The sequence below is a fragment of the Dendrobium catenatum genome, unplaced genomic scaffold, assembly GCF_001605985.2.
Source record: "Dendrobium catenatum unplaced genomic scaffold, ASM160598v2 fragScaff_scaffold_716, whole genome shotgun sequence".
Classification (NCBI taxonomy): Eukaryota; Viridiplantae; Streptophyta; class Magnoliopsida; order Asparagales; family Orchidaceae; genus Dendrobium; species Dendrobium catenatum.
The window spans coordinates 2144528-2169418 of record NW_021319178.1 but is presented as its reverse complement, the minus strand read 5'-3'; the positions used below and the strand labels follow the sequence as shown (position 1 = coordinate 2169418).

The window sequence follows — 24891 nt, the reverse complement described above, 5'->3', positions numbered from 1 at the left end:
GGCAATGTAACACGTCAAACCACTTCTTTTCAGCTAAACTTTAGCACATAAGCCAACTCTCAAAGGAAAAATTATTACATCCCGTGAAAAATACCGAGCATATTGTACCGAGCAAAATGCATAGCACTTTAATGACGTGGCATTTTGTTATTGATTTTCGGATACATTCGATAACCTGAAGGAATAATTACTCCCCTCAAAGAGTGTAGAAGATTTTGTCGCTGAACTTTTTTAAAAAATGGATCGCTTAGAGAAAATTGGAAATTTTCAATTTTATTTAATTAATTACAGTCTTCCGGGCAGCACCGTTTGTCTTTCTTCGACGATCATCTCTGTCCGTCCCATCATTCTTGCAAAATCCTCGAAGCATACAAACCCATCGCCGTCGGAATCGACGCCGCCGATCATCCGTTGGCAGTCTTCGAGCGTGCATCCGCCGTCTCCGAGGGCGAGGAACACCCCGAGGAGCTCCTCCGCGGAAATCTTGCCGTCTCCATCGGCGTCAAAGACGGCGAACGCATCGCGGAGCTCGCCGCCGCAGGCTGGCTGGGCAAGGGCGGAGGGCCCAATCGCACCGAGTTCCTCGAGGCTGATGCAGCCGTCGCCATCGCGATCGATTTCAGAGACCATTGAAGCGAGCTCCTCCTCTGTCGGAGGTTTAGGGCTAAGCCGCCGGAGAACGATCTCGAGCTCGCGTTTCGTGATCTTCCCGTCGCCGTCGCTGTCGAATACGCCAAAAAGATCGGCGGTGGTGGAGAAGTAAGGAGACCAGGTATCAGGGAGGAGGAGGGCTGATTTGGAGGTTGTGAGATCAGAGGAGGATGTGGTTGCCATCGATCTGAATGATCGGGAACTGTTGCTGCGATTCTTCTGTAGGTTTGATTTGAATTTCTTGGAGAATAAGCTGCTGATGCTGATTAGCTTCATTGGTGGCACTTAAAAGTACAGATTTAGAGAGAGAAAAAGACTTGTGGCGGAGGTGTGAAGGGGAGGAGGAGGAGGAGCCGTTGCTTATATGGGTGGGTTGGCAAGAGAGAGAGGAAGTGGAAGTGAGCTGCTAGGAAGCTTCGTCATGGACTGAGATTGCGAGGGAGTATTCTGTTAGACTAATTTTCGGCGTTAATTAAGGCTTTCTACTTTTACAATGATTTGATGTCAGGAATTGAAAAAGCTGTTGATGACTCTTAATCCTCGACGGACTAAATTATATGAATTTATTACAAAGAACATTATGTTATCGTGGAGAGACGACCTAGCTATGACAATTGCCTGGTTGGATGAAAGCATGAGAAATAGTAATAATAATAACAACAACAAGCACTGCTGTAGGTTAGAAGAGTGGGGAGCAGCTGGCATTAAGGTGGGCGTTTAAAGTGTGAATAGGAAGTTCTTGAACCACTTCTTCTAGGAGACTGTTAATCATAAAGGGCAAAAAAAGTTGGTTTTTTTTCTTTTCACTTTCCTTTTTTTTTTTTCACTCTGAATGAAAAAGCTCTGATCTTTTTGTATGTTTTTCCTCTTGCAGATCACAACTGAGAATTGGGTTTCTATCAATATGCCTTTTGTCCAACAAGGAGGGAACTTGCCTAAGGAGTACTTGCCCCTAAGAGGGGCATTCGCTAGAAGAACACTTATCCTAGCCAGAAGGAAACTCATATCGACGAAGGAAGTCATTATCTGATTAATAGGAGATGCTCGCTTATGCATATTCAAATGCGGCGAATAAGTCTTAGGCTTCGTTTGAGATAACTTTTTTATTACTTTATAAAGCTATTTTTTTATAAAAAAAATTTAAATTCTAGAAATGTTTATACTAGAAAGCTGTTTTAGAAAGCAGCAAAGAAACAGTCCCAAGTGAAGGCTTCGTTGGCTCGTCGGAGTCATCTAGACACTCACCTATGCATTTTCTAAAAAGCTGTTTTAGAAAACAGCAAATGTTTATATCATGCATTTTCTCACCATTTATCAAGAATATAATAGACGTAGCTTCTATGATAGAGGAGTTTTTTAGGATGAGTGCCTCTTCTAGATCAGTCGAGGATTAGTCACGTCATTAAACGCTCTTTTAGAGGTGACAGTGGGTGATACCCATTCCCCAAAAAAATAAAGTAACGACTCAGCTTCCTTAGCCCTATAAATGCATGGTCGGATACTTTTGATATGCGGTGTATTTTATATAGATAGTAAGTCAATTATCTTCTTGTGTTGAGAACATAATTCCTAAAGCTTTTTTTTTCCTCCCTACTTCATTCTCTTCTACTGAGTTCTTGTTGATATTGTGAGTAAGGTCCAGGTATCGCTCACTGTATCCAACACTTCTATCAAGTTCTTTCTCTCGTCACAGCAAAGCTGGTTCATTCACACAGTGATTTCTTCTTTATGTATTTATCTTAATACGTTCTTCCACCTTCTCCAGTAAATCCCTCACTTTATTTTTTGTCTTCCATGGTAGAGGAAACATGAATCTTGACAAGAACTATGAATGAATGCAAGACACATGTAGTCAAATTTGAGGAGCATGATTGATCTATTGCCATTAACTAGAATAGCATCTCACCAACCCTCATTGAAAGCAAATTGGAGCAACATGTTAGGCTAAGGCTTCGTTTGGGACAGCTTTCTTCCTGTTTTTTAAAGCTGTTTTTTAGTGCAAAAATTTAAATTTTGGTACTAAAAAGCCGCTTTAAGAAGCAGTAAGAAACCGTCCCAAACGAAACCTAATATTTCGTTTGGGACGGCTTTCTTACCGCTTCTTAAAACAACTTTTTAGTATACAAATTTTAATTTTTGTACTAGAAAGCTGTAAAGAAATCTTCTCAAACAAAGCCTAAATCAATAGAAGAAAATAGCCTAATGGGGGAATTCAAGAACATTAGTTGAACCCAGGTATTGCGTCCTGCTCATCCAACAATTATAAAAACAAACATGCTTTTGTTTCAATGGAAATAATACATTAGGTTGGCTTTCTATGAATGACCAATTCTTCTCCAGCTACAATGTATCCGAAGAAAAATATGTAACTATTGCATATGAGCATATGGTTTGTATTAATGACTATTTGATCGATGACCTAAGAGTGTCTACCTTCATGGTGGTCATATTTGCAATTTTGTGAAGGAGGATTGAGGTCAATCAAAAGACTTTCTGGTTCCTCCCGGCTCAAACACACAAAAATAACATGACTATTCAAAAATTTGTTATAACATCCTACTGGGATAAAGTACAAGATGTTTGTAAGGCATTATCATTACAAGATATTCAAATTCTTATAAATAGTGGTCCAACACATAATTTCATTCAAATTAGGCTTGCTCTTGAATGAACGCATTTAATTTTTCAAAGTGTTGATTGAAAATGAAGGAAATAATTTTCTTCATTACAAGTGTTTTTTTTTTTCTCTTTTTTAGCAATTTTACTGCATGATTTCTATTGTCAGAATAATGAGAGATTATTACGTGCAGAGACCGGACATAGAGAACCGTTCGATTTTGCCTCTGTGAATAGACAGAAAAAGTGCAGCAGCTTACTGTGGTCTCCATACATAATAATTTCTCTAATACTTTTGGTTCTTTATGTCCGGTCTCCGTACGTAATAATTTCTCTAGAATAATCAATACTACTTTCAACATAGTTCAAATCCCAAAACTTATTAGGGAGGTAGCGGTCCAGCTAGATTATATACCACAATTAATTCCATAATTATTATAGGAATTCTATAATATGTTAACTTCCCACTAAGCTACCTCCCTTGAGACCAATCGAGCATCATATTCAGTAGCTCATAAGAATTAAAATAGCAAATGTATATCTCTACAGATACCCTTATCATTAAATTTGCATGACAGAAGATTTTTTTAAAAAGCCTTTGAACTCAAAAGGTACAATAAGAGTTCATACCAATGTCCATTTAATCTAATAAACTAATCGACCACTAAATAAAGTATGATGAATAATATTCTTTTTCCATTATATAATACCATTTCATATTGATTTTGTTTGTTGGCATTTTGTTCTATAGGCAATCCATGATTGATTATGTGACACCTCTTCAAACATCAATGCTTATTCATCAAACTCCTCTGCTTTTTGTAATACCAATTTAATGTGTCCTAAGATTAGGCTATTGAGTGGTGATTGAATTGGAATTTGAAGGATTCAAAAAGGTGTTAGAGATAGTGTAGTAGCCATAGGTGTGGCTTAAGAGTTGTCTTAAATTCTTATGGAAAGAGATTTTCTAGTAATAATAGAAAGGAGGTTCTCTCTGAATTCCCAACTTTGTATTTAGGATTTTGGTGTTTCAATCTTTGGAAACTCCAGGCCTTTCAAACTCTTGAAATAGGTAGATGGGTGTGTTCACATTAATTTTAGAGTGTTTCATAAGATTTCAAAGGGTTTAATTAGATGTAATTTTTACAGTTATGGAACCTGGTAAGATTTCTTTCTACACCTCTATAAGTACTAAGTTGAAACAAGAGAGTCTAGAATTGCTTTGGAAAAAATTTAGAATTAAATTAGAAAAACCCTTCTAGGAGCATTGCACCACTTCCCCCAATGTTTGAAAGGTTGAATTGTGGGAGCAAAATGGCATTGTGTATAGTGGCAAACTCTAAATCCATTTTCTCGCCTCACTCAACCATTCACCTCACTCAAACCACCCTCCCCCCAGAGAAGGAGCTGAGAGAAAGGTAGAGAAGTGTTTCAGAGGTTTGCAGGGTGAGATTTATCCATTAGCCTAATTAAGATAATTGGCATACCAAAACTTTAAAAATTCATCTCTTCTCTTCTCCACAAAGGCTCTGGCCAGTGTTTTTATTCCCTTTTCTCAAGATCTGCTCTCTCGAGGTTTTAGGTCTTCCTTCACGATTTTTTTCTTGGATCAGCGAAGCGGTAGCCCTAGGGCCTTCTGGCCTTAGTTTTCGGTTGCCATGGCTGCTTCGGCGGTAGTGGCAAACCCTTAGGGTTCTCCTCTAGCAGATCTTAAATCTTCTAAATCAATTTTTTTTTGTCTAATTGATGGTGAGAAACCATCTTCCTCTCGTTCTTTTAAGGATGTTATAGCTGGTGCTTTTGGTTCAAACAATGTTGGTTTCTCATTTAAAAAATCTTATGTTGAAGGATTTTTGACGATTTTATTTTCTAACGAGGAGGTTGCACTACAGGAAAGTTGCTTGTTATCGGTGGACAAAATCTGCCAGTAACGACAATTATCCGTCAGAAATTATACGTTTCCGACAGATTTCTGACAGAATATTGTTCCACGGTAAATCATGCATTGAAAAGTCTATTTCAACAGAAATTATCAGTTGAAAACATTTCTAGTGGGCTTGCTGGTGGAAAAAGGTCAGCATAAATGATGTTTTCCAGGCATGAATTCCAGTGTTTTATCCGCCAGAATTTCCAGCAGAGTATCTGCCGAACTATTCCGCTAGACATATATCGATAAATGAACCCGACGGATAATTCATCGAAATTATTGGCGGTAAAGTTTTGTCGGAACGCCGATACATTTTGTCGTATCGTTGTTCTCGACAGATATTCTGCCAGAAATCCACCGGAAACCTTTAGCAAAGAAAAAACAACCTTCCCTTTTAAGAAAATATTTTCTTCAACACAACCTGCTTAAAAATATTCCAAAATTATATTCATTCAAATATAAACATCTAATCATAATCATCACCAAACATTGAACATAAATATACATTCCAAATTAATTGGGACATCGGGAGGCTGACGATTTATCTGAGCATTCTCATCTCTTTATCACATAATAGACATGATGCATTCCTCCACTTCTTAACATAAACCAAATCTAATATTTTTCTATCACACAATAGGCATAATGCATTCCTCCACTTCAACCATCCAATTTGAATTCTACTAATAATATCCCCATCAATTTCACCATTATTTTTAATAATAGATCCAATATATCTAAAATATGTACTCTTATTATTGACTTAATCTCCTGATGCCTATCGAGAACCAAGAAAACTTAATGTTTGAACTCCCTCTCTAGTCTTATCAAGAAGAAGAGTATCATTACAATGACTTACAAATGTCTACCAAGAACATCCATGAACAAAGAAAACCTAATGTGTGACATACAATGACGGATTGATGGAGGTGTTAGCGGAGAACGTCAGTGGAGGAGGCACTTTGGCAATTGAGGCACATCAGCAATAGATGCACGTTGGCGACAGAGGGGAAGGACAACGACGGAGATGAAGGGAAGCGATGGAGGCGAGTGCGAGAGTGAAATGAAAAGAGCGTCACAACGAAAAGGGAAATAGAGCTCTTTACGATGGTATTTCTGGTGGATATGTTGATGAAAACACTACAGGAAAATCACGTTTTACCGGCGGCCAAAATCCGTCGGAAAAGGCATAAAATCCGTCAGAATTCAATTTTTCCGACGGATTTTTGTTCGACGGTAACACGCACGTCGGAAAAATTATTCCGGCGCAAAATATGCCGCCGGAAATATTTCCGGCGGATTATTCCGCCGGTACAATTTCCGGCGAACTATTTTGCGCCGGAAATGAAAAAGAAGAAAGAAACTATAAAAAAAATAAAATAATTTGACCAAACAACGCGGCTGTTTGGCTGCTTCAGCCGCCTCGCCCAATCTGTGGCCAAGCCGCCCCAAACGATTCACGCACATGCTTAGCCCGATCAGACCCACGCGAGCAAACAGGGCCAGCCAAGAAAACTTAATGTTTGAACTCCCTCTCTAGTCTTATCAAGAAGAAGAGTATCATTACAATGACTTACAAATGTCTACCAAGAACATCCATGAACAAAGAAAACCTAATGTGTGACATACAATGACGGATTGATGGAGGTGTTGGCGGAGAACGTCAGTGGAGGAGGCACTTTGGCAATTGAGGCACATCGGCAATAGATGCACGTTGGCGACAGAGGGGAAGGACAACGACAGAGATGAAGGGAAGCGATGGAGGCGAGTGCGAGAGTGAAATGAAAAGAGCGTCACAACGAAAAGGGAAATAGAGCTCTTTCCGATGCTATTTCTGGTGGATATGTTGATGAAAACACTACAGGAAAATCACGTTTTGCCGGCGGCCAAAATCTGTCGGAAAAGGCATAAAATCCGTCAGAAATCAATTTTTCCGACGGATTTTTGTTCGACGGTAACACGCACGTCGGAAAAATTATTCCGGCACAAAATATGCCTCCGAAAATATTTCCGGCGGATTATTCCGCCGGTACAATTTCCGGCGAACTATTTTGCGCCGGAAATGAAAAAGAAGAAAGAAACTATAAAAAAATAAATTATTAAATTACTTAACTTAATTTAACAAAATAAATAATTATAAAAAATTATTATAATTTAAGATTTAATTTAAATCATTTAATGTTTTTTGTTATTAAATAATTAAATTATAATTTAAGTTATTTTTATAATTATAATTTAAGTTATTTTTTATAATTTAATTTGATAATAAGTTATTAAAATATAACTAATTTTTTAATTTCCGTCGGAAATGTTGTCGGAAAAAACCCGTCAGAAAACCAGTCAAAAAATGTGCCGGAAATTTGCTAAAAAAAAAGACCGTAGGAAAGCCGCCGGAAAATCCGCCGGAATTTGTGACAAATTTATTTCCGCCGGAAATTACGTCGGAAATGAGCTGTTTTCTTGTAGTGAAACATTTCTGGCGAATATTTTGTTGGATCAGTTTCATTAGGTTAGAGTTAAGCTAGCAGAAATTATACCGGAAGTTTCATTGGTATTTTCCAGCTTAAATTTTGCCGGAATTAAATGCCTTCTTTACACACTCTGGCGGTTAAACCATAGTTTTTTTTTTCTGCGGTAAATTTTTGTTGTTTTCTTCGCCAAAAAAGTTGTTGCTTATTTTTCGACGGAAGATCCGTCGGGTAGACCGCCGCTTGTACCGACGGTCAAATATCCATCGAATATTCTGCAGGTAAATAGACATTTTCCTATAGTATTGTAAAACTTGCATCACCTTTCCAGTTTACTCTTGTGGACGAGTTTTCTATTCTTCGTCATAACCTAGATGTTATATGTGGCTTTTTTACGTAACCTGAAACTATATTGTAATTTTTTTGTTGGTTTGCTTGATTCGAGATATGTTGCTATTCAACTTGCTAATGATCTAAATTACAATCGCATCATCTTCAGAAGATCTTATTATATAAGTAATTGTCAAATGAGGTTGTTGAAGTGAGCACCATATTTTGTTTAATTAGTTTAATATATAATATATATTTTGTTATTTAAAAGAAGGATTTTTAAAAATGATAGTATATAACCAGCTACACATACTTGAAATTTTGAAATATATAGCCATGCACATGAAATGATCACTCTCGAACAATTTAGTAATTAATGCAAATATTGCATTAGTAATTTAAAATATTAAATAGATTTTAAAAATCCTAAAGTTTTGAAGAACACACAAATGAGTCCATGATGATTTTCGAAGGTAAAAATGATGCTTGAAATTTTGATTTTCCTAAGTATTTCTATTTTTTTTTTTAAATTAAGAAAATATAGAATTTGACTTGAAAATTAGGAAGATATGATTTTGATTTTGAAGAACACACAAATGTACTCAATGCCTTGTATGAAGGTGTTTAAGCAACCCCAAATTTTCTAAGGCTATGTAAGGCCTTTCTTACAATTAATAATTGAAGTCATAGATATTTCAATTATTAAAAAGTTCAAATAATCCCAAAAAAATAAAAAAATCGTATGCATAAAACATTCATAAAGACCTATGGGATGCATGCTATGGCCATATGCACATATAAGAGCAATTCAGTAATTTTAAAAATGTGTTTTTAATATGAAAAATATAAAATGGGTGCAAATAGGAGAGGTAAAATTCTAAATAATTATGAAATGTCTCACTTAATATATTAATATCTCCAAATTTGTCACATTAAATTCATTTAGTTTGCATTTTTTTAAATAAGAAAATAATTTTTTTCAATTTCTAATTTTTTTCAATTTCTAAATAATTTGAGGTGTATAAATGCATTAGAAACATTCTATAATTTTTTGGAATTTAATTAATCATTGCATGCAATAGTAGGTTTTTTATTAGTAATAATATTAGTTCTGAATATAATTTCTTAGTGTTCAAAGACAAAAAAAAAAAAAACAAGATTTTTAGTTATTATTCTATTAATAGATGGTTTTTTATTAGTAATAATATTTGTTTTGAATATAAATTTTTTATTATTTTTTAAAATAGTTTTTTAATACAAAAATTTTTATGCTAAAAAATTATTTTAAAAAACAGTAAGAAAAATATGTCAAATGAAGCTTAAGGCAACAATATAAGAGGGTTGGTTATGATATATTATTTTAAGCACTAAATCATCAGTGAACATAATTATCAAAAGCCTTCAACATGAAGATACTCTTTCAATTTTCCCTCAAAATATGTTTGAAAAAATCATGATTATAGCCTACTAAGGTATGATTTAAGGTATTATTATCAACAAAGACAACAATATATAAGGGTTTGTTATGCTTTGTTATTTTAAGCAACAAATCATCATTAGTGAAAGTAATTGTCAAAAGCCTCCAACCTGAAGACCTAGTTTCAAATTTTCATCAATAAAATATCTTTTTGAAAACTCTAGGTTATAGTTCTTTTTTTTTTTGGACATTTAGATCAATTAAGACAAACACACACACACATCATATATGCAAAACTCAAACTCAAGACTTTTTAGTTGGTAGTCAAAGCTCACAACCAACAGACCAAGAAGAGTTGCAGTTACATGTCAATTACTTAGTGAAATATCATCATATTGGTTATAGTTTTTTCACTCGAGTTTTAAGAAGCTCTTGAGATAGCATTAACACATCATAAACACTTAATAAAGTATATATCTTTCTCTGCTAAGCTAGCACATTCTATTATTCCACCTTAGGATATAAAATAAAAGTTTTTAATTTATATTAAAAAAAAAAAACTATGCAAGTGGCTATTTAAGATCTTAAGTAATAATATTGTTTCCCTTCTCTTTGATTATATACTTACGAGATCCACTTATTTATTAAATTTCATGAATCTGGTCTAATGGATCATCATTTGACCAATATGATGAGCTTGAATATTAGGATCAAGTTCTCCAACTTCTTATGTTCCCTCAATGTTATGATAAATTTCTATAAACATTTACTTATTAAAATATAGATATAAGTAACAACCACCATCAGTCAGAAGGAAGTTAGGTTCTTCTTGTGCTTCTTCTTACATGTCAATATCCATAGAATATATCATATAAATAGAAGTAAAAGGAACATAATAAAGAATATATTGACTCATTTCATTAATATCTAAAAAAGATACAAAGTCTATAAATAACAAAATCTAGATCATGTATGTAGTATGGTATGGCTAATGCTTCACTACATAGAAAGATTTGCATAATAAGTAGCATTCTAAGTATAATGACTGATGGGATTAGAATGGGTAGAGTATCAGATATAGAAATAACTTAACTAATACATCTGAAGCAAAGAGTAGAATACTTTTGTTATAATATGTAATAACTCAAATATATGAAATAAATTTTCTTGAAAAATATAAAAATTTAAAGTAGAGGGCTTTGGCACTACTCTGGTGAATGTTGTGGTGCTAGACCATAAACTTATATATATATATATCCTTTCTGAGAATTTAGATTGGTGGTTTGTTGCTTTGCTGAGCTGTTGAGCTCACCCTTGCTTTCTGGTGGTTTTCAGGTTCTGGGAAGGGCAAGGAAGTTCAGGACTAGGTTTCAGAGTCTGATCAGATTAGGTACTTTTGTACTTTTGATTTTTGTACAGTCATGGCTTTTCTGTTCTGTCTTTCTTTCTGTTGAAAGCCATGTACTGTTCTGTAGATGATTATTTTGAGGAAATGAAAAGATAGATGTTTTGTTCCGCTGCATTTGATGTTTTTAGTAGCTCTGTTGTTCTGTGTGCTTCTGTTGAGTTAAGAATTTGAAAGATCAGTTCAGTAACCTAATCCAAAGCCAGATCCTGGTTAAGAAAGGTCTCTCGTCGCGATCCGGCTCGGGCGGGATCCGTCCCCGTCGGGTCGGGTCGTGACAGTTCTAAGGAATATATTGATTGAGAGTTATAAGGGATGACTAATTATGAGTCATAAGTGCATGAGTAAGATACCTTTAAGATACACTCATTAAATATCTGAATATTGATACCGACACTGCTATGAACACTATGTTGATATTATGACTAACACTAATATTATTTTCTATCATTAACACTATTTACTATTATTGATCATGATACTAATATTATTATTGGCATTAATACTATTGAATGTCAGTGATATTGTGATCGATGTGTAATAAATCATAGAAGAAAAAAATTGATATTAATAATCAGTATAGACATTAATGTATACATCTATTTATATAATTTATAGCCTATTATTTTCTTTTATATGTCATTGATTTCAGTTGTAAGATTTTAGTTACTTGATGAGCTATGTGCTCATTACATGATTTTACATATTTTTATGAAATAATCATATGATATGAGATTTCAGACAAGACCAAAAAATAATCATATTTTTTTCTATTGTTCATTGTAAGCTCTTGTTAATTGATTAAAATGACAGACATATGTAATTCTTCCAATATCTATCATGGAGTTTGACATAATATGTCAAATTTGAAGGATTGACCAATAATAGGTATACAACTATAGAATTATCAAGCATTGGTAGAAAATTATAAAATCAAATTGAGTAGAAAATGTCTTAATTAATATTGCATACAAATCATTAAATATACATTTGAGATGGATTTAATTGAGGAAGACTATCTTGAAGGCTTCAAAAACTTTACTCAAGAATATCAACTTTGACAACTAATTAATCTTTTAACATAATGCAATCTTATATTGTGTGTCCAATAAAATTATTAAATGATGATAAGTAGGATTGATTATCTTATTTATTTCATTAGGCAGTTTAGCTTTGCAAAATTCTAGTCTAGATTTCATAAAATATTTTAAATAGTTTTTTGAATTGTATCTAAATTTTGATTTTTATAATGGAAAATAGGGCTCTTTCTGTCAGTCTTTTCGGCTGATATGCCGATGGAAACATTTCTGGCGGATATTTCGCCGGATCAATTTTGTCGGGTTTAAGTTAAGCCAATGGAAATTCCACCGGAAGTTCCGTGGGTATTTTCCGGCATAAATTTTGTCGGAATTAAATGCATGTTTTACATACTCCTGTGGTTAAAACGACATTTTTTTTGTATGTAAAATTTTGACAAAATTGGCATTTTGTTTGTCAGAAAAGCATTCACTTGTTTTCTGACAGAATATCTACTAGGTAGACCGTCGCTTGTACCGACAGGCAAATATCTGTTAGAAATTCCGCCGGTAAACGGACATTTTCCTGTAGTATTGTAAAACTTGCATTGCCTTTCCAAATTACTCTTGTGGGAAAGTTTTCTATTCTTTGTCCTAACCTAGATGTCATATGTTGCTTTTTTCATTACCTGAAACTATCGGGTAATTTTTCTGTTGGTTTGCTTGATCTAATACATGTTGCTATTAAACCTTCTAATGATCTAGATTACAATAGTATCTTCTTGAGAAGATCTTATTATATAAGTATTTGTGAGATGAGGTTATTGGAATGGACACCGTATTTTGATATTAAGGAGGAATCTTCCATAATTTCGATTTGGCTTTCATCCCCTAATTTGCATCTTTAATTTTTCAATCAACATGTCATTCATGCTCTTTGGTCTGTTTTTAGTAGACCATTACAAACGGATCAATCAACTCCTTCTAGGTCAAGGCCTCGGTTGCTAGGATTCTAGCTTGTTGAAATGGCATCACCAAAAACAACCTAGAGAGATTTGGTTGAGATTTGAAAGTTTTGGTTATTTACAAAAGGTTAAATTTGAGAATGCGCCGAATTTTTGTAAAAATTGCAAGATCCATGATCACTCAATCAATGAGTGTTTTGTGGTTCAACCGCAATTGAAAAATTATCCCATTTGTGGTCATGAAAATGAATGAGGTGGATGATCTAGGCAAAAAAGTTTAGATAAGTATTCACTTATATTTCTTGAGGTAGGACAATTGATTTGATTCAAACATCAATGACCTATAAAAAATTGTTCATAATTTCATTTTTTTTATCTTTTTTTTTTTTCAGCTCAATTCATATTAAGGTTATATGTTGTAGATTATCAAGGATTCCAAATTATTTACATTAACTTTAGACTTTTTCATATGTTTCGAATTAAGTAAATTTATCAGTATGTAAAGAGGAAAGAACATGTAGAGATATATATTGACAACTTCCTAAACTGGGGCTTCAACTTTCTATTTAAATTTATTATGTCAATGTGATGGTTAGAATTTGAAAATCATATTTGAAAGTAATAATGCAACATCATCAAAAAAATCATAAATAGATTGAAAAGCTTGTAAGCATTATTGAATTCATCAATTATAATGAAAAAATATATAGTTATTTATAAAATGAGTTTGTTCAAAAGTGTATGATTTCGTCCTTCCTTGAGGATGTGTAATGTTCCCAAGACTTTGAAAAACTCAAATCAACAATTGTTTAATTAGTTTAATATAAAATATATTTTTTTGTTACTTAAAAGAAGGATTTTTAAAAATAATTGTATATAACAAGCTACACATGGGATTTGAAATATATAGTCATGCACAAGCAATGATCACTCCCGAACAATTCAATAATTAATGCAAATATTGCGTTAATCATTTAAAATATTAAATAGTTTTTAAAAAATCCTGAAATTTTGAAGAACACACAAATGCTGAAATGAGTCCATGATGATTGTCAAAGGTAAAAAAGAAGTTTGAAATTTTGATTTTCCTAAGTAAATCTATTTTTTAAAAAATTAAGAAAATATAGAATTTGACTTGAAAATTAGGAAGATGTGCATTTTGATTTTGAAGAACACACAAATGCACTCAATGGCTTGTATGAAGGTGTTTAAGCAACCCCAAATTTTCTAAGGCTATTTAAGGCATTTTCTTACAATTAATAATTGAAGTGATAGATATTCCAATTATTAAAAATAGAAAATAATCCCAAACAAATATAACTTTGTTTTTGCTATGCTTAAGACATTCATTAAAGACATATGGGATGCATGTTATGGCCATATGCACATATAAGAGAAATTTAGTAATTTTAAAAATGTGTATTTAAATAAGAACAATACAAAATATGTGCAAATATGAGAGCTAAAATTCTAAATGATTATGAAATGTCTCACTTAATATATTAATATCTCCAATTTGTCACATTAAATTTAGTTAGTTTGCATTTTTAAATATAAGAACATAATATTTTTTTTTTCAATTTCTAAATATAGACAAATTATCTCCAAAAGTCTTATATAATTTGAGGAGGTGTATAAATGCATTAGAAATATTCTCTAATTTTTTTGGAATTTAATTAATTATTGCATGCAATAGTAGGTTTTTTATTAGTAATAATATTAGTTATGAACAAAATTTCTTAGTGTTCAAAGACAAAACAACAAGATTTTTAGTTATAATTCTACTAATAGATGATTTCTGGACTATTGAGGTATGATTTAAATTCTTGTCATCAACAAAGATTTTGTTTGGGATAATTTTCTTATTAACAAAAATTTTTGTAATAAAAAAACTATTTTAGAAAGCAGTAAGACAACTATCCCAAATGAAGCTTAAGGCAACAATATAAGAGGGTTGGTTATGATATATTATTTTAAGCACTAAATGTTCATTAGTGAAGGTAATTGTCAAAAGCCTTCAACAAGAAGACCTTCTTTCAGTTTTTCCTCAACAAAATATTTTTGAAAAATCATGGTTATAGCCTACTAAGGTATGATTTAAGGTATTATTATCAACTAAGACAACAATATATAAAGGTTCGCTATGGTTTGTTATTTTAAGCAACAAATCATCATTAGTGAAAGTAATTGTCAAAAGCCTCCAACTTGAAGGCATGCTTTCAATTTTTCATCAATAAAATATGTTTGAAAAACTCTAGGTTATAGTTCTTTTTTGGTCATTTAGTTCAATTAAGACAAACTCACATACACATCATATATACAAGACTCAAACCCAAAACCTTTTAGTTGATAGTCAAAACTCCCGACCAACATATCAAGAAAAATTGCAGTTACATGTTAATTACTTAGTGAAATATCATCATTTTGGTTAAGTTCTTTCGCTTTAGTTTTACAAAGCTCTTGAGACAACATTAACGCATCATAAACACTATGTAAAGTAGATAGCTTTCTCTATAAAGCTAAACTAGCACATTCTATTATTCCACCTTAGGATATAAAATAAAAGTTATATATATATATATATATATATATATATTTGTTTTTAAATATACTATGCAAGAGGTTATTTAAGATCTCAAGTAATAATATTTTTGTCCTTCTCTTTGATTATATATTTACGAGGTCCACTTCTTTATTAAACTTCATGAATCTGGTCTAATGAATCATCATGTTGACCAATATGATGATCTTGAATATTAGGATCAAGTTCTCCATCTTCTTATGTTCCCTTAATGTTCTAATAAATTTCTATAAACATTTACTTGTTAGAATCTAGATCTAAATAACAACCACCATCAGTCAGAAGGAAGTTAGGTTCTCCTTCTGCTTCTTCTTACATGTCAATATCCATAGAAGACCTCTTATAAATAGAAGTAAAAGGAACATAATAAAGAATATCTTGATTCATTTCATTAATATCAAAAGAAGATACAAAGCCTAATATAAAAAGGACACAACTATACATAACAAACTCAACATAAGGTATGTAGTATGGTATGACTAATGCTTCACTAGATAGAGTTGCACAATACAAGTAAAATGATTGATGAGACTAGAATTGCTAGAGTGTTTGATATAGAAATAACCCAACTAATAAATATTTTAACTAGTTTTTTGAATCGTATCAAAATTTTGGTTTTCGTAATGTCAAATCCAATAAGCTTCTACTTAGTTATACATCTAATAAGTTATAATTGAGATTGTTGATGGTTTTTTATCCTATCATCGTAAGTGCAAGTGTGTTGTGATATACGGCTCCAGTCTAAAACATATTTGATTGTGCCAACTTCATAGCTCAAAAGCTCCTTGCCTACTTTTTAGAAGTGCAACATGTTATCTTTCCATGATTTGGTCAACTTGAATTTGAAGTTTTTATCCAACTTCTATATGCATGAAGAACAAATTCGAATGTAAGGCCATTATTTTAACAGCCATTGAATTGAAGGTGCTTTCATGCATTGGACTTTATAGGATAGGAGCCAATCATTTGTTCTCTATATCATCAATGTTACTTTGAGCCTCTAAGTACATGAAAAATCAAAAGGCTTCACTTATTATTTTTAGAAATATCATATAGTGGGGTTGTAATTTATAATAAATGCTTAGTAATGAAGCATCAATGGACCCACCATCTTCTATATCCTATATATATCTATGGCATCAACCTTCATCAACTCTTATGTCAATGGAAGAATTGGATTGATTGACCTTACATCATCTCATTTGAAACCACATAAAATAAGCCTATATGAGCACTTTGAAATCTTTTTGGAAGCAATCAACATGCAAATGAGAGATCAACATTAAATAGATATAGATATCTTGTTATGGATTGTGCTCCACAAAAAATAATACAACCTACACTTTCAAACTACATATTTTTTTTAAATTTATGTATTCTTTAAATGCAATACTTCTTTAAATCATAGATTGCTTCATTCTTACTAATGGGTTATTTGGTTTGAGGTAAAATGGGTATAAAATATTTCAAATACAGAAGATTTGAAGATATTTGTAGAAGAAAAATAAAGTAAAATTTTGAAGTATTGAGAATGAACCATCTTGTTCAATTTTGACGTATTTGTTATCATTAAATTTAATTGATTTTCAAATCACTGTGAATTCTCTATCATTGCTACCACTTGCTGCCACTTATGCCACCCGTTGTCGATTGTTACCCATTTTTTGCTGCCGTTGTTAGTCACCACTGACCACTATTTCCAGATGCCTTAACAACTAGTCTTTGTTGCTTCCAACACCAACTGCCATCACCACCAGCCAATTTTCGTTGGCCATTGGCCCCCACAATCTTTGGGATTTACATTATATTAATTTTACTTCAAGTCAAATAAAAAATAATCACCTGTATTTATTTTACACTCATCCAAATAATTACAAATATTTTAAATATATTGAATTCCTTTTACACCACATTTCATTTTACTATCAAATGACCCCCTAAAAGCCCAACCAACTTGTCTTTCTTCTTTTTATTCTGCTCTATACAGCACTAAAATATGTATACTTGATTATCTTTTAGAACAAAAAAAAAAAAAAACTATAAATATAACCAATACCAATATTAAGATCTAATTCAAATAAGGTTCAAATGATATTTGAATAAAGGTTGAATGAGCTTTAATAGATGTGAAATCTGTTTCAAATGGAGAATTAATGAATAAGGTTTGGTCTACTACTAAAAAAGTTTGAACAATGTTTGAATCCTATTCATGATTTATAAAATTTGAACAAGAATCTATTTGAATAACTTTCAAATCAAGTTCAAATCATATTCAAATAGTTTAACATAGATCAAAATTTTATTTGAATATGTCTTTTCAATCATATATTTTATTATGCCATAAGTTTTTAATGAAAATGGTTTTAAGGTTTCGTTTATGACAATTTTTTTACTGTTTCTTAAAATAATTTTTAAATAAAAATTAAAATTCGTACTAAAAAGCTGCTTTAAGAAGCAGCAAATAAATTATATCAAACAAAGTCTTAATCTCATGCTAAAATTTAATATAAAGCTTGACTAAAATATTTCCTACAACTTAATTTCATTGTTGTGACCTTCTTATCCTTTTTTTATAAAAAAATCTTAATGAGATTCATAATGGAGAATGATTGAAAATGACATTGTTTAAAATATAAGAATATAAATATATTAAAAAGAATGGTTTGATAGTAAATAAAGTTTTGATATTTCTCCAAATAACAAACATTATAAAGGCACGTCAGTCCGAAATTCTCTTCCATCTAGCAAACTTCTCCGGTCATTACGGCCGAGCCGTGCCTCGCCGTTCATGTTGGTGACACTGCGCTTGGCTTTTGCCTCTGGGCTCTTTCTACCAGATCCAACTCAAAACAAATCTGCGAACTAATTGGAGAGGAAGAGTTCGAAGATCGACAAGCCAAGATGTTTTCGTCGGCGTTTGATTCCCGTACTGTACATCTGATACTCGTTGGCCTCTTTTTCATGGTTGTCTCGTTCTACGTCGGCACCCTCTTCAGCTCAAGCCCCACTGTACTGGTTGGCTCGGGCGATACCATTCCGTCTACCCCATCAAAAGGTGCCTCCTGAATTTGCCCTAATTTCTGATTGAAGTTGAGATGGAGAGCAATTCCAGCGAAATTTAGCGCCTGGAATGTGTAGGTACACCAGGGTTTCAGTTGAAAATGACAAAATAGCGGTTTCTTGAGAACTAAACTCTTTGCCCTAGTTTCTGATTGAAGTTGAGATGGAGAGCAATTCCAACGAAATTTAGCACCTGGAATGTGTATTTATTACCAGGGTTTCAGCTGAAAATGACAAAATGGCGGTTTCTTGAGAACGTTATTTAATTACTTTGAGAATGGGATCTGTTTTCATGCTTGTAATATGACAACGTGATTCTTGGATCAGTGGAAGATCGAAGGTTCTATTGCAGATACAAATTAAGCCTAAATAGTAGAGAGGGAAGTGATAGAAAATTGAGTCTCAATGATTCTCCTTGATCAAATTGAGTCACGTTAATGATTTATACAGAGAAAACAAGATATTCTGTGGAGAATCCAGGAGTAAGTCCGAGAAAGACCAATGAAATAGAGTTTCGGTCATAGTACATAATTATGTCATGGATTTTATGTGCATGGGCACGATATTTATAGGTGTGGGCTAAGGTTGGCGGTACATAATTGACTGCATAATGAATTGCATTAGAATATATGACTTGGACTTAGTTTAGCAGATGCATTTGACTTGTGATCTATTGCTAGTTTTGGGCTTTGAATGAGTTCCGAATTGAGATTAAGTACCCTTGGAAAATTCTAGCTTTGAACCCTTATTCGGCTGGTGAGTATTCAAGGCGAGTGGTTGAGTTTCTCAGTTGAATAGTCTTGGTGAGTGAGCAATTTCATGAATCATTGGCCGTGTTCAATAATTCAAGCACCTTTAGTAAATTTGATACTTGGGTGAGTTGACAATATTTATCTCCTTGAAGTTTGATGATTTTTGGGTTATAGGAGGTTCAAGTCAATTTGCATTCAATGACTTATTGAGCCTAATTCAAGATCCCCAAATGACTAGATTGACCTCACCCAAATGTGTATGGTTGTATATTAGTTTCCCAGTTGTTTTATTCCTTGTCAGGCGATGAGATGACATGAGAATCAAAGTTCTGAAAAACTCAATTCATCTTAAGTGACTTTGATATGATTTGTAGCATTGTACATATGCTTAGATCTTGGACACATGATTGACATGACAACAGTAGTGTTTATAAATGTGTGGCTTGTAGTTCATTTTGGAGGTTTGCTACTTTTACTTTAGTCACTATTCATCATTCTTACTTTGAAAATTGCTTGTAAGATCATGCCCCACCTCAAAAAATGAAGAAGTTTTATTGTCTTACAACTGCTACTATAGCTAATGATTGCCGAAGGAATTACAAGGAGATAATGAATACAAAACTTTATTATGTGTAAAGGGGTCTAAGCTTGTAGAAATGTCTTCAATGAAGAAAGTGAAAATTGATTTGGTGGATGAAGGAGGTCTGGAGGGATTTGAACCAAGCAAGGATATTGTTATAGAATCCCCTAGGACTAAGCAGATCGCTATTATGAAAGCTCTTGATGGTATATAGGTGGTTGCTGGGGCAACAAACACTGTGGTGACAATGCTCAAAGGCATCATGATGGGTTCTCAAGAGGTGGAGATTAAGGTTGGAACACCTCAGGAGGTTGGACCAAGGAGGAGTTTAACTCTCTAGACTCTTTTTTGTTATAGAAATTAGTAATTTTGTTAAAGCTTCCTAGATTAACACCTCTCAAAGCAAGGTTTTGGTCTAGGAGATGATGTCTAACCTCTTGTAAAGGTCAACGATGGTGGCACTTTAAATGTATGTGGTGACATCATTAGAACCTGAGTACAATTCTATTGAAGTTGCCCTCAAGAGTGCAAATGGGCCAAGAGAGCTTGAGGGAAGGCTTTTGAGGAGGTTGCCATTAAGGGCGATGTGTGTGTAATGAGGAGTATTTTGTCCACTGATGACATCGATATTTTTTGTGGAGCTAACCATGCTGGTGGTGCTACAAGCGATGGTGGTGAGTGCGAGTTGTCACTTGAAGTCTCTATGTGATTCAACAAGAGAGAATTCGAAGATTTTGCTGAGCAGATAAGAGAGTTTGATGATACAATCTTATGTAGTGAAGTCACCTAACGGAGACTTGAGGATGATGGTTCAGGATCAAATATTTGAAGACGGTGACAAGAAATTTTGAAGTCGGCATGAAGGCTTAGATGGCCATTGTTATATAGCAAATATAATACTTCATGGATATGATTATAAGATTTGAACCTACTGGTCCAGTTTGCAAAGAATGTCTGAATGACATAGAAGCTATTCTGAGCTGTCATTAGTAATTGTACTTCTTAGTTGATTAATGGATTTGCCTGAAGTCATTTGAGAAGAGGTTAACGAGTTGAGGATAGGGGTCATCTTGTTGAGGGAGTTTACAAAAAATTCCAAGATGAGTCAATCTGTCTTATGATAATTGATCATGCGTAGCAACCTTCCTTGTCAGGTTACTCTTGAGCTAGTTTCCATTTTAGGTTAGGAACAGCTTTAGCATTGTCGCAGGATGAGTTCAAGGATGCTCCAAGTCCCATAAGTGATTTTTGGTAGTTTACTAACTAATTATCTTTTTATTTTTTATTTTTTCTTGATGTATCTAGTCAAAAAAGGAATTTTGTAAAAAGGATAAAAAAATAAAGATTAATTTTTGTTGTCTTCTAAGTTTATTTTCTTTGATTTCAACAAAAAAAAAATCATTTTTTTTATGAGAAATTGCATATTTTTGTAATACTTAATTTAAACTTGACCTCTCATTGCCTTATTCATGCAATTTCCCTTGTTTTTTTGAATTCGAAAAGTCTTTTCAAATAAACTCAACCTCCACTGTGAAAATGGCCTTTATATTGAAGTCATCCCTTAGCGTGAAGTCGGCCTTTAGCGTGAAGTTGCCCCTCTTCCCCTCTTGGCTAAATAGTTGAAGTCATCTTTCCCCTAGAAGTCATTGTAGTAAGAAGTCATATTGTAGTATGAAGTTGGCCTTTTTTTCTTGATTTTAGCATTTGATTGAGTCAAAGGAAGTGCATTGCTTTAATTTTCAACGTTGATATATAACAATGGTAAAGCGTTGTGCTGAGATTTTGTTTTTGAATGAAAGGTCATGATGGAGATCTCAATTAATGATCATGTTGATTTGATTTAAGGTGGTCGGGGATCTTCTGCATCCTGTTACGACCAATCCAACATGACCGGTCCTACAGTTGGAGGGAAAGTAAGGAAGGAACTTTTTTTTTTTTTTTTTTTAAGGAGGGAATTTAATAAAGGAAAGGGAGTTCTTTTAAGGCTGTTTTGGAGGGAAAAGGGGGGGGGGATTAAATAGGGGTGTTATTTTTTATTAGGGGGATGTTTTTGGAGTTATTTTTATCCTGAATTTTCTGTGAGGGCTTCCTAGCAGCATCTAGATTGATTGGGAGATACGATCTGTCTTTCTAACTGTAGATCGATTGTATCTTTTGTTTCTTGTTAAGTTATTGTAATAAAATCAGTTATTATTTCCCCTACAACTGCTGTAATTTGCTATTTTTCTGTGTAATTTCTGCGCTTGATTGCTGATTCCTGCTCCCGGATGCATCGCATCCTTACCTATAAATAGGGCTTATTCTTGAGACTTTCTTTCTTTATCTTATCATGTTCTCTCGAGCTTTATTGCTTATTTTGCATCCTTGTGTTTCTTCTGATCTCTCCTTCTTCCTTCTTTGTAGGGGTGTCAATGCGGGTCAATGGGTCGGGTTCGGGTCGAACCCGAAACTGACCCAGCACTGTTCGGGTCAACCTGAACCCGACCCTATTTGGGTCCGGGTCAACCCGACCGACACATATGACCCGAAGTTGACCTAAAATTGTTAGTTTTCGGGTAAAAAATTGGGTCAATCTTCAATTTTCAGGTCAAAATCGGGTAAAAAATGAGTCAATCTCGGGTTTCCGAGTCAAATAGGAGTTTTCGTGTCAATTTCGGGTCATTTTTGGGTTGCTGGGTCAACCCTAACCCGACTCGATTTTTAAAACAGGTTGATTTGTTGAACCCGAACCCGACCCGTTTCGGGTCCGGGTTGACCCGAACCCGGATTTTTCCGGGTCGGGTTCGGGTCGTGTTTTGGGTCATGTCAAAAATTGACACCCCTACTTCTTTGTAGCCTTTTGTTTTATCAATGACACACTTTGTAAACATCACTGACTGCTTTACAAAGTTGGAATGGAGTTTCTCCTCCTTTGTTATAGAGAATACTATGAAGATCCTTCTAAAATGAGTTAAACCTTGGTGAAGACTTACCATGCTAGCTCCAGATTTTAGCGAGTTACTTAATTCACTTTAGGACATTGAATGGTGCTTCTGGAGAAACCATTTGACAGCGGACCTACAATTTATACTATTTATTGAGGTTGTCAAGATCAAGAATTGCTTCATCCTCATTACAACCCAAGTCATACCTTGTTTGTGAGTGTGGTCTTCTTCATAACCTTCCTCCGTGACAAAAGGGCAAAGTGGAGCTTGAGTTTCTTCAGGCACATGTTCGCAATAAAAGGATTTTTATAATATATTGTTCTCTTTTCTTCTAAGTTTATGAAAATAGAAGGATTATACAACAAGATAAAAAGATTGAAGAATACATATTTCTTTGTCAAGTCCTTCTAGGATGGGCGATATATACTAGGTTGATAAAGATTTTGAGAGACTATTTGACCTGGTCTAGTGATGTGAAACGTATTTGCATGGATGAATTGCTTTAAGGAATTTGCACACTTAATATTCGTAGAACGAATAATTATATCTTGATGGTGAATTTAAACGACGCAATAAACCTTAAGAGCGGGAAAACGAGCTTAGGTTGAATCACACGATGTCCTCATCATCTAGTCTCTCTGTGGATGATGTAGGTAGGTTACGGAAGTTAAAGACCATGTTTTAGATTGCAGGATGTATTAGCATGAGAAGATGATCTAGGTGACACTCGCCCTTGAATCTTAGGTGGAAGGTAAGTTTTTATCTAGTATTAGAACTTTGAATTTGAATTTTCACTTATCTGATGAGTTTGTCTACATCATTGCGATTTCTTGTTTTGCTATTTTTGGGATTCCTAGTGATATTTTCATTGATGTTGACTTTGATCTGGGGATAGATTTGACTTTGGTACCTTCTTTAATGCTATCGAGGAGCAGATACTCTCATTTATGAGGGTAGGAATCCAATGAAGAAACAATGAGTTTTCATTACGGTTGACTTCAAAGGAGAGCAAGGAAGGAAAGGGGAAGAAACCAATGGTCTACCACTATATCCCTTCAGGGCTTACAAACCTCCTTCCTTATTGAAGAGGATAAAGTCGCTTTTAGCCAAGTGATGGACTTTGAAAATGTTATGTTTGACTTCAATATTGACCTATTTCTGCTAAAGATAGAGTTGAACGCTCCATTGTAGGTACGACTACGATCTTGTGAAGCTCCTCTAGTTGTCTCCACAAGAGATTGAAGGAACCGCTGACTGGTGATCTTCACATGTCCATTATGCTTAGGCCCATTAAGTGTTAGCAAGAGGGTTTCTACCTGACAAGAAGTCATAAGAGGTTGTATCTCACGTATGAGAAATTTGAAGATTTTAATTCTTTGAATAAAGAAAAGAAGGATGTGGAAGTCTCCTTCAATAGGGAGCAAACATAATTTTGGACGAGTGTAGAGGCAAGAAGATGAAAGAATTAAAGTTGAAGAGGCCATGCCAATTTTGAAGGATGAGTCATCTGAGAAGGAGGTTTTGTTAACTATGACTATGAACTAAATAGAAAATTCATAGCAAGAGTTTGAATCTGTACAAAAAGTTCATGCGAGTTTAAGTTTTGACATCTAACCTCTTTGAGATGTAGTTCAAATGAGCAATTATAGGATCATGGAACTCTAAAGCGCTGTCAATAATTCCGATTTGTCTCTCATGGAGGCCAAGTTAACGTATGTGAACTTTGCTTATGAGTTGAATACTAGCATTACTCGACTATTATAGATTGAAAATTTACTGAAGGAAGCCAAAAGGGTTGAGTTGATGGCCAAGCTGGCTCAAACTACAGATGAAATTGACTTGCTTAGCATATTTGTGAAGTCTAAAAAATATTTAGACATGGTCATTGATAACTATGGCGGAATCTCCTAATATCTTTAGAATTTAGTGAAACAAGATATCTTAGGGCCATTATGAGTTGCTATTGAAGACTTCTTTCAAAGCTTGGAAGAATTCTCTGAAGTTGATGAAGACGAGTAGATGATTTCGCAAAGTGCTTTGTGAATCGTTGACTTTTTGGCCATAAGAAGTCTTACAAATTCAAGACAACTTATGCTTTTGGTGAAATGAAATATGAATTCTACCTAAATTTACTTTGTAATTTTGCTATGAATGTTGTAGTTCTTTATGTGACGATGAATTAAATAATTTTTGTTGATA

General features: G+C 33.8%; 2 protein-coding genes across 5 annotated transcripts in view; one reads left to right on the top strand and one right to left on the bottom strand.

Moving 5' to 3' along the window:
* Positions 1–285: 285 nt before the first annotated feature.
* Positions 286–961, bottom strand: LOC110092339 (probable calcium-binding protein CML36). Its single transcript, XM_020816848.2, has one exon. The coding sequence runs from the start codon at positions 925–927 to the stop codon at positions 286–288; it is 642 nt and encodes a 213-aa protein (XP_020672507.2). The 5' UTR covers positions 928–961.
* Positions 962–1030: 69 nt separating this feature from the next.
* LOC110092513 (probable methyltransferase PMT7) overlaps positions 1031–24891 on the top strand; it is a 62944-nt gene continuing 39083 nt past the window's right edge. For 2 of the 4 annotated variants that reach the window (XM_020817115.2, XM_020817097.2), the window contains exon 1: positions 18062–18431. In XM_020817115.2, the coding sequence (XP_020672774.1) occupies positions 18278–18431 (154 nt within the window). In that variant the 5' untranslated portion in view covers positions 18062–18277. Of the gene's footprint in view, positions 1438–1525; positions 1719–18059; positions 18432–24891 lie in introns of those variants that run through there. The other 2 variants (XM_028696014.1, XM_028696015.1) reach the window with 2 other exon arrangements.

Bases quoted from the DNA above. Each gene is read 5' to 3' on its own strand.
- LOC110092339 (XM_020816848.2), bottom strand. From the start codon at position 927: ATGAAGCTAATCAGCATCAGCAGCTTATTCTCCAAGAAATTCAAATCA.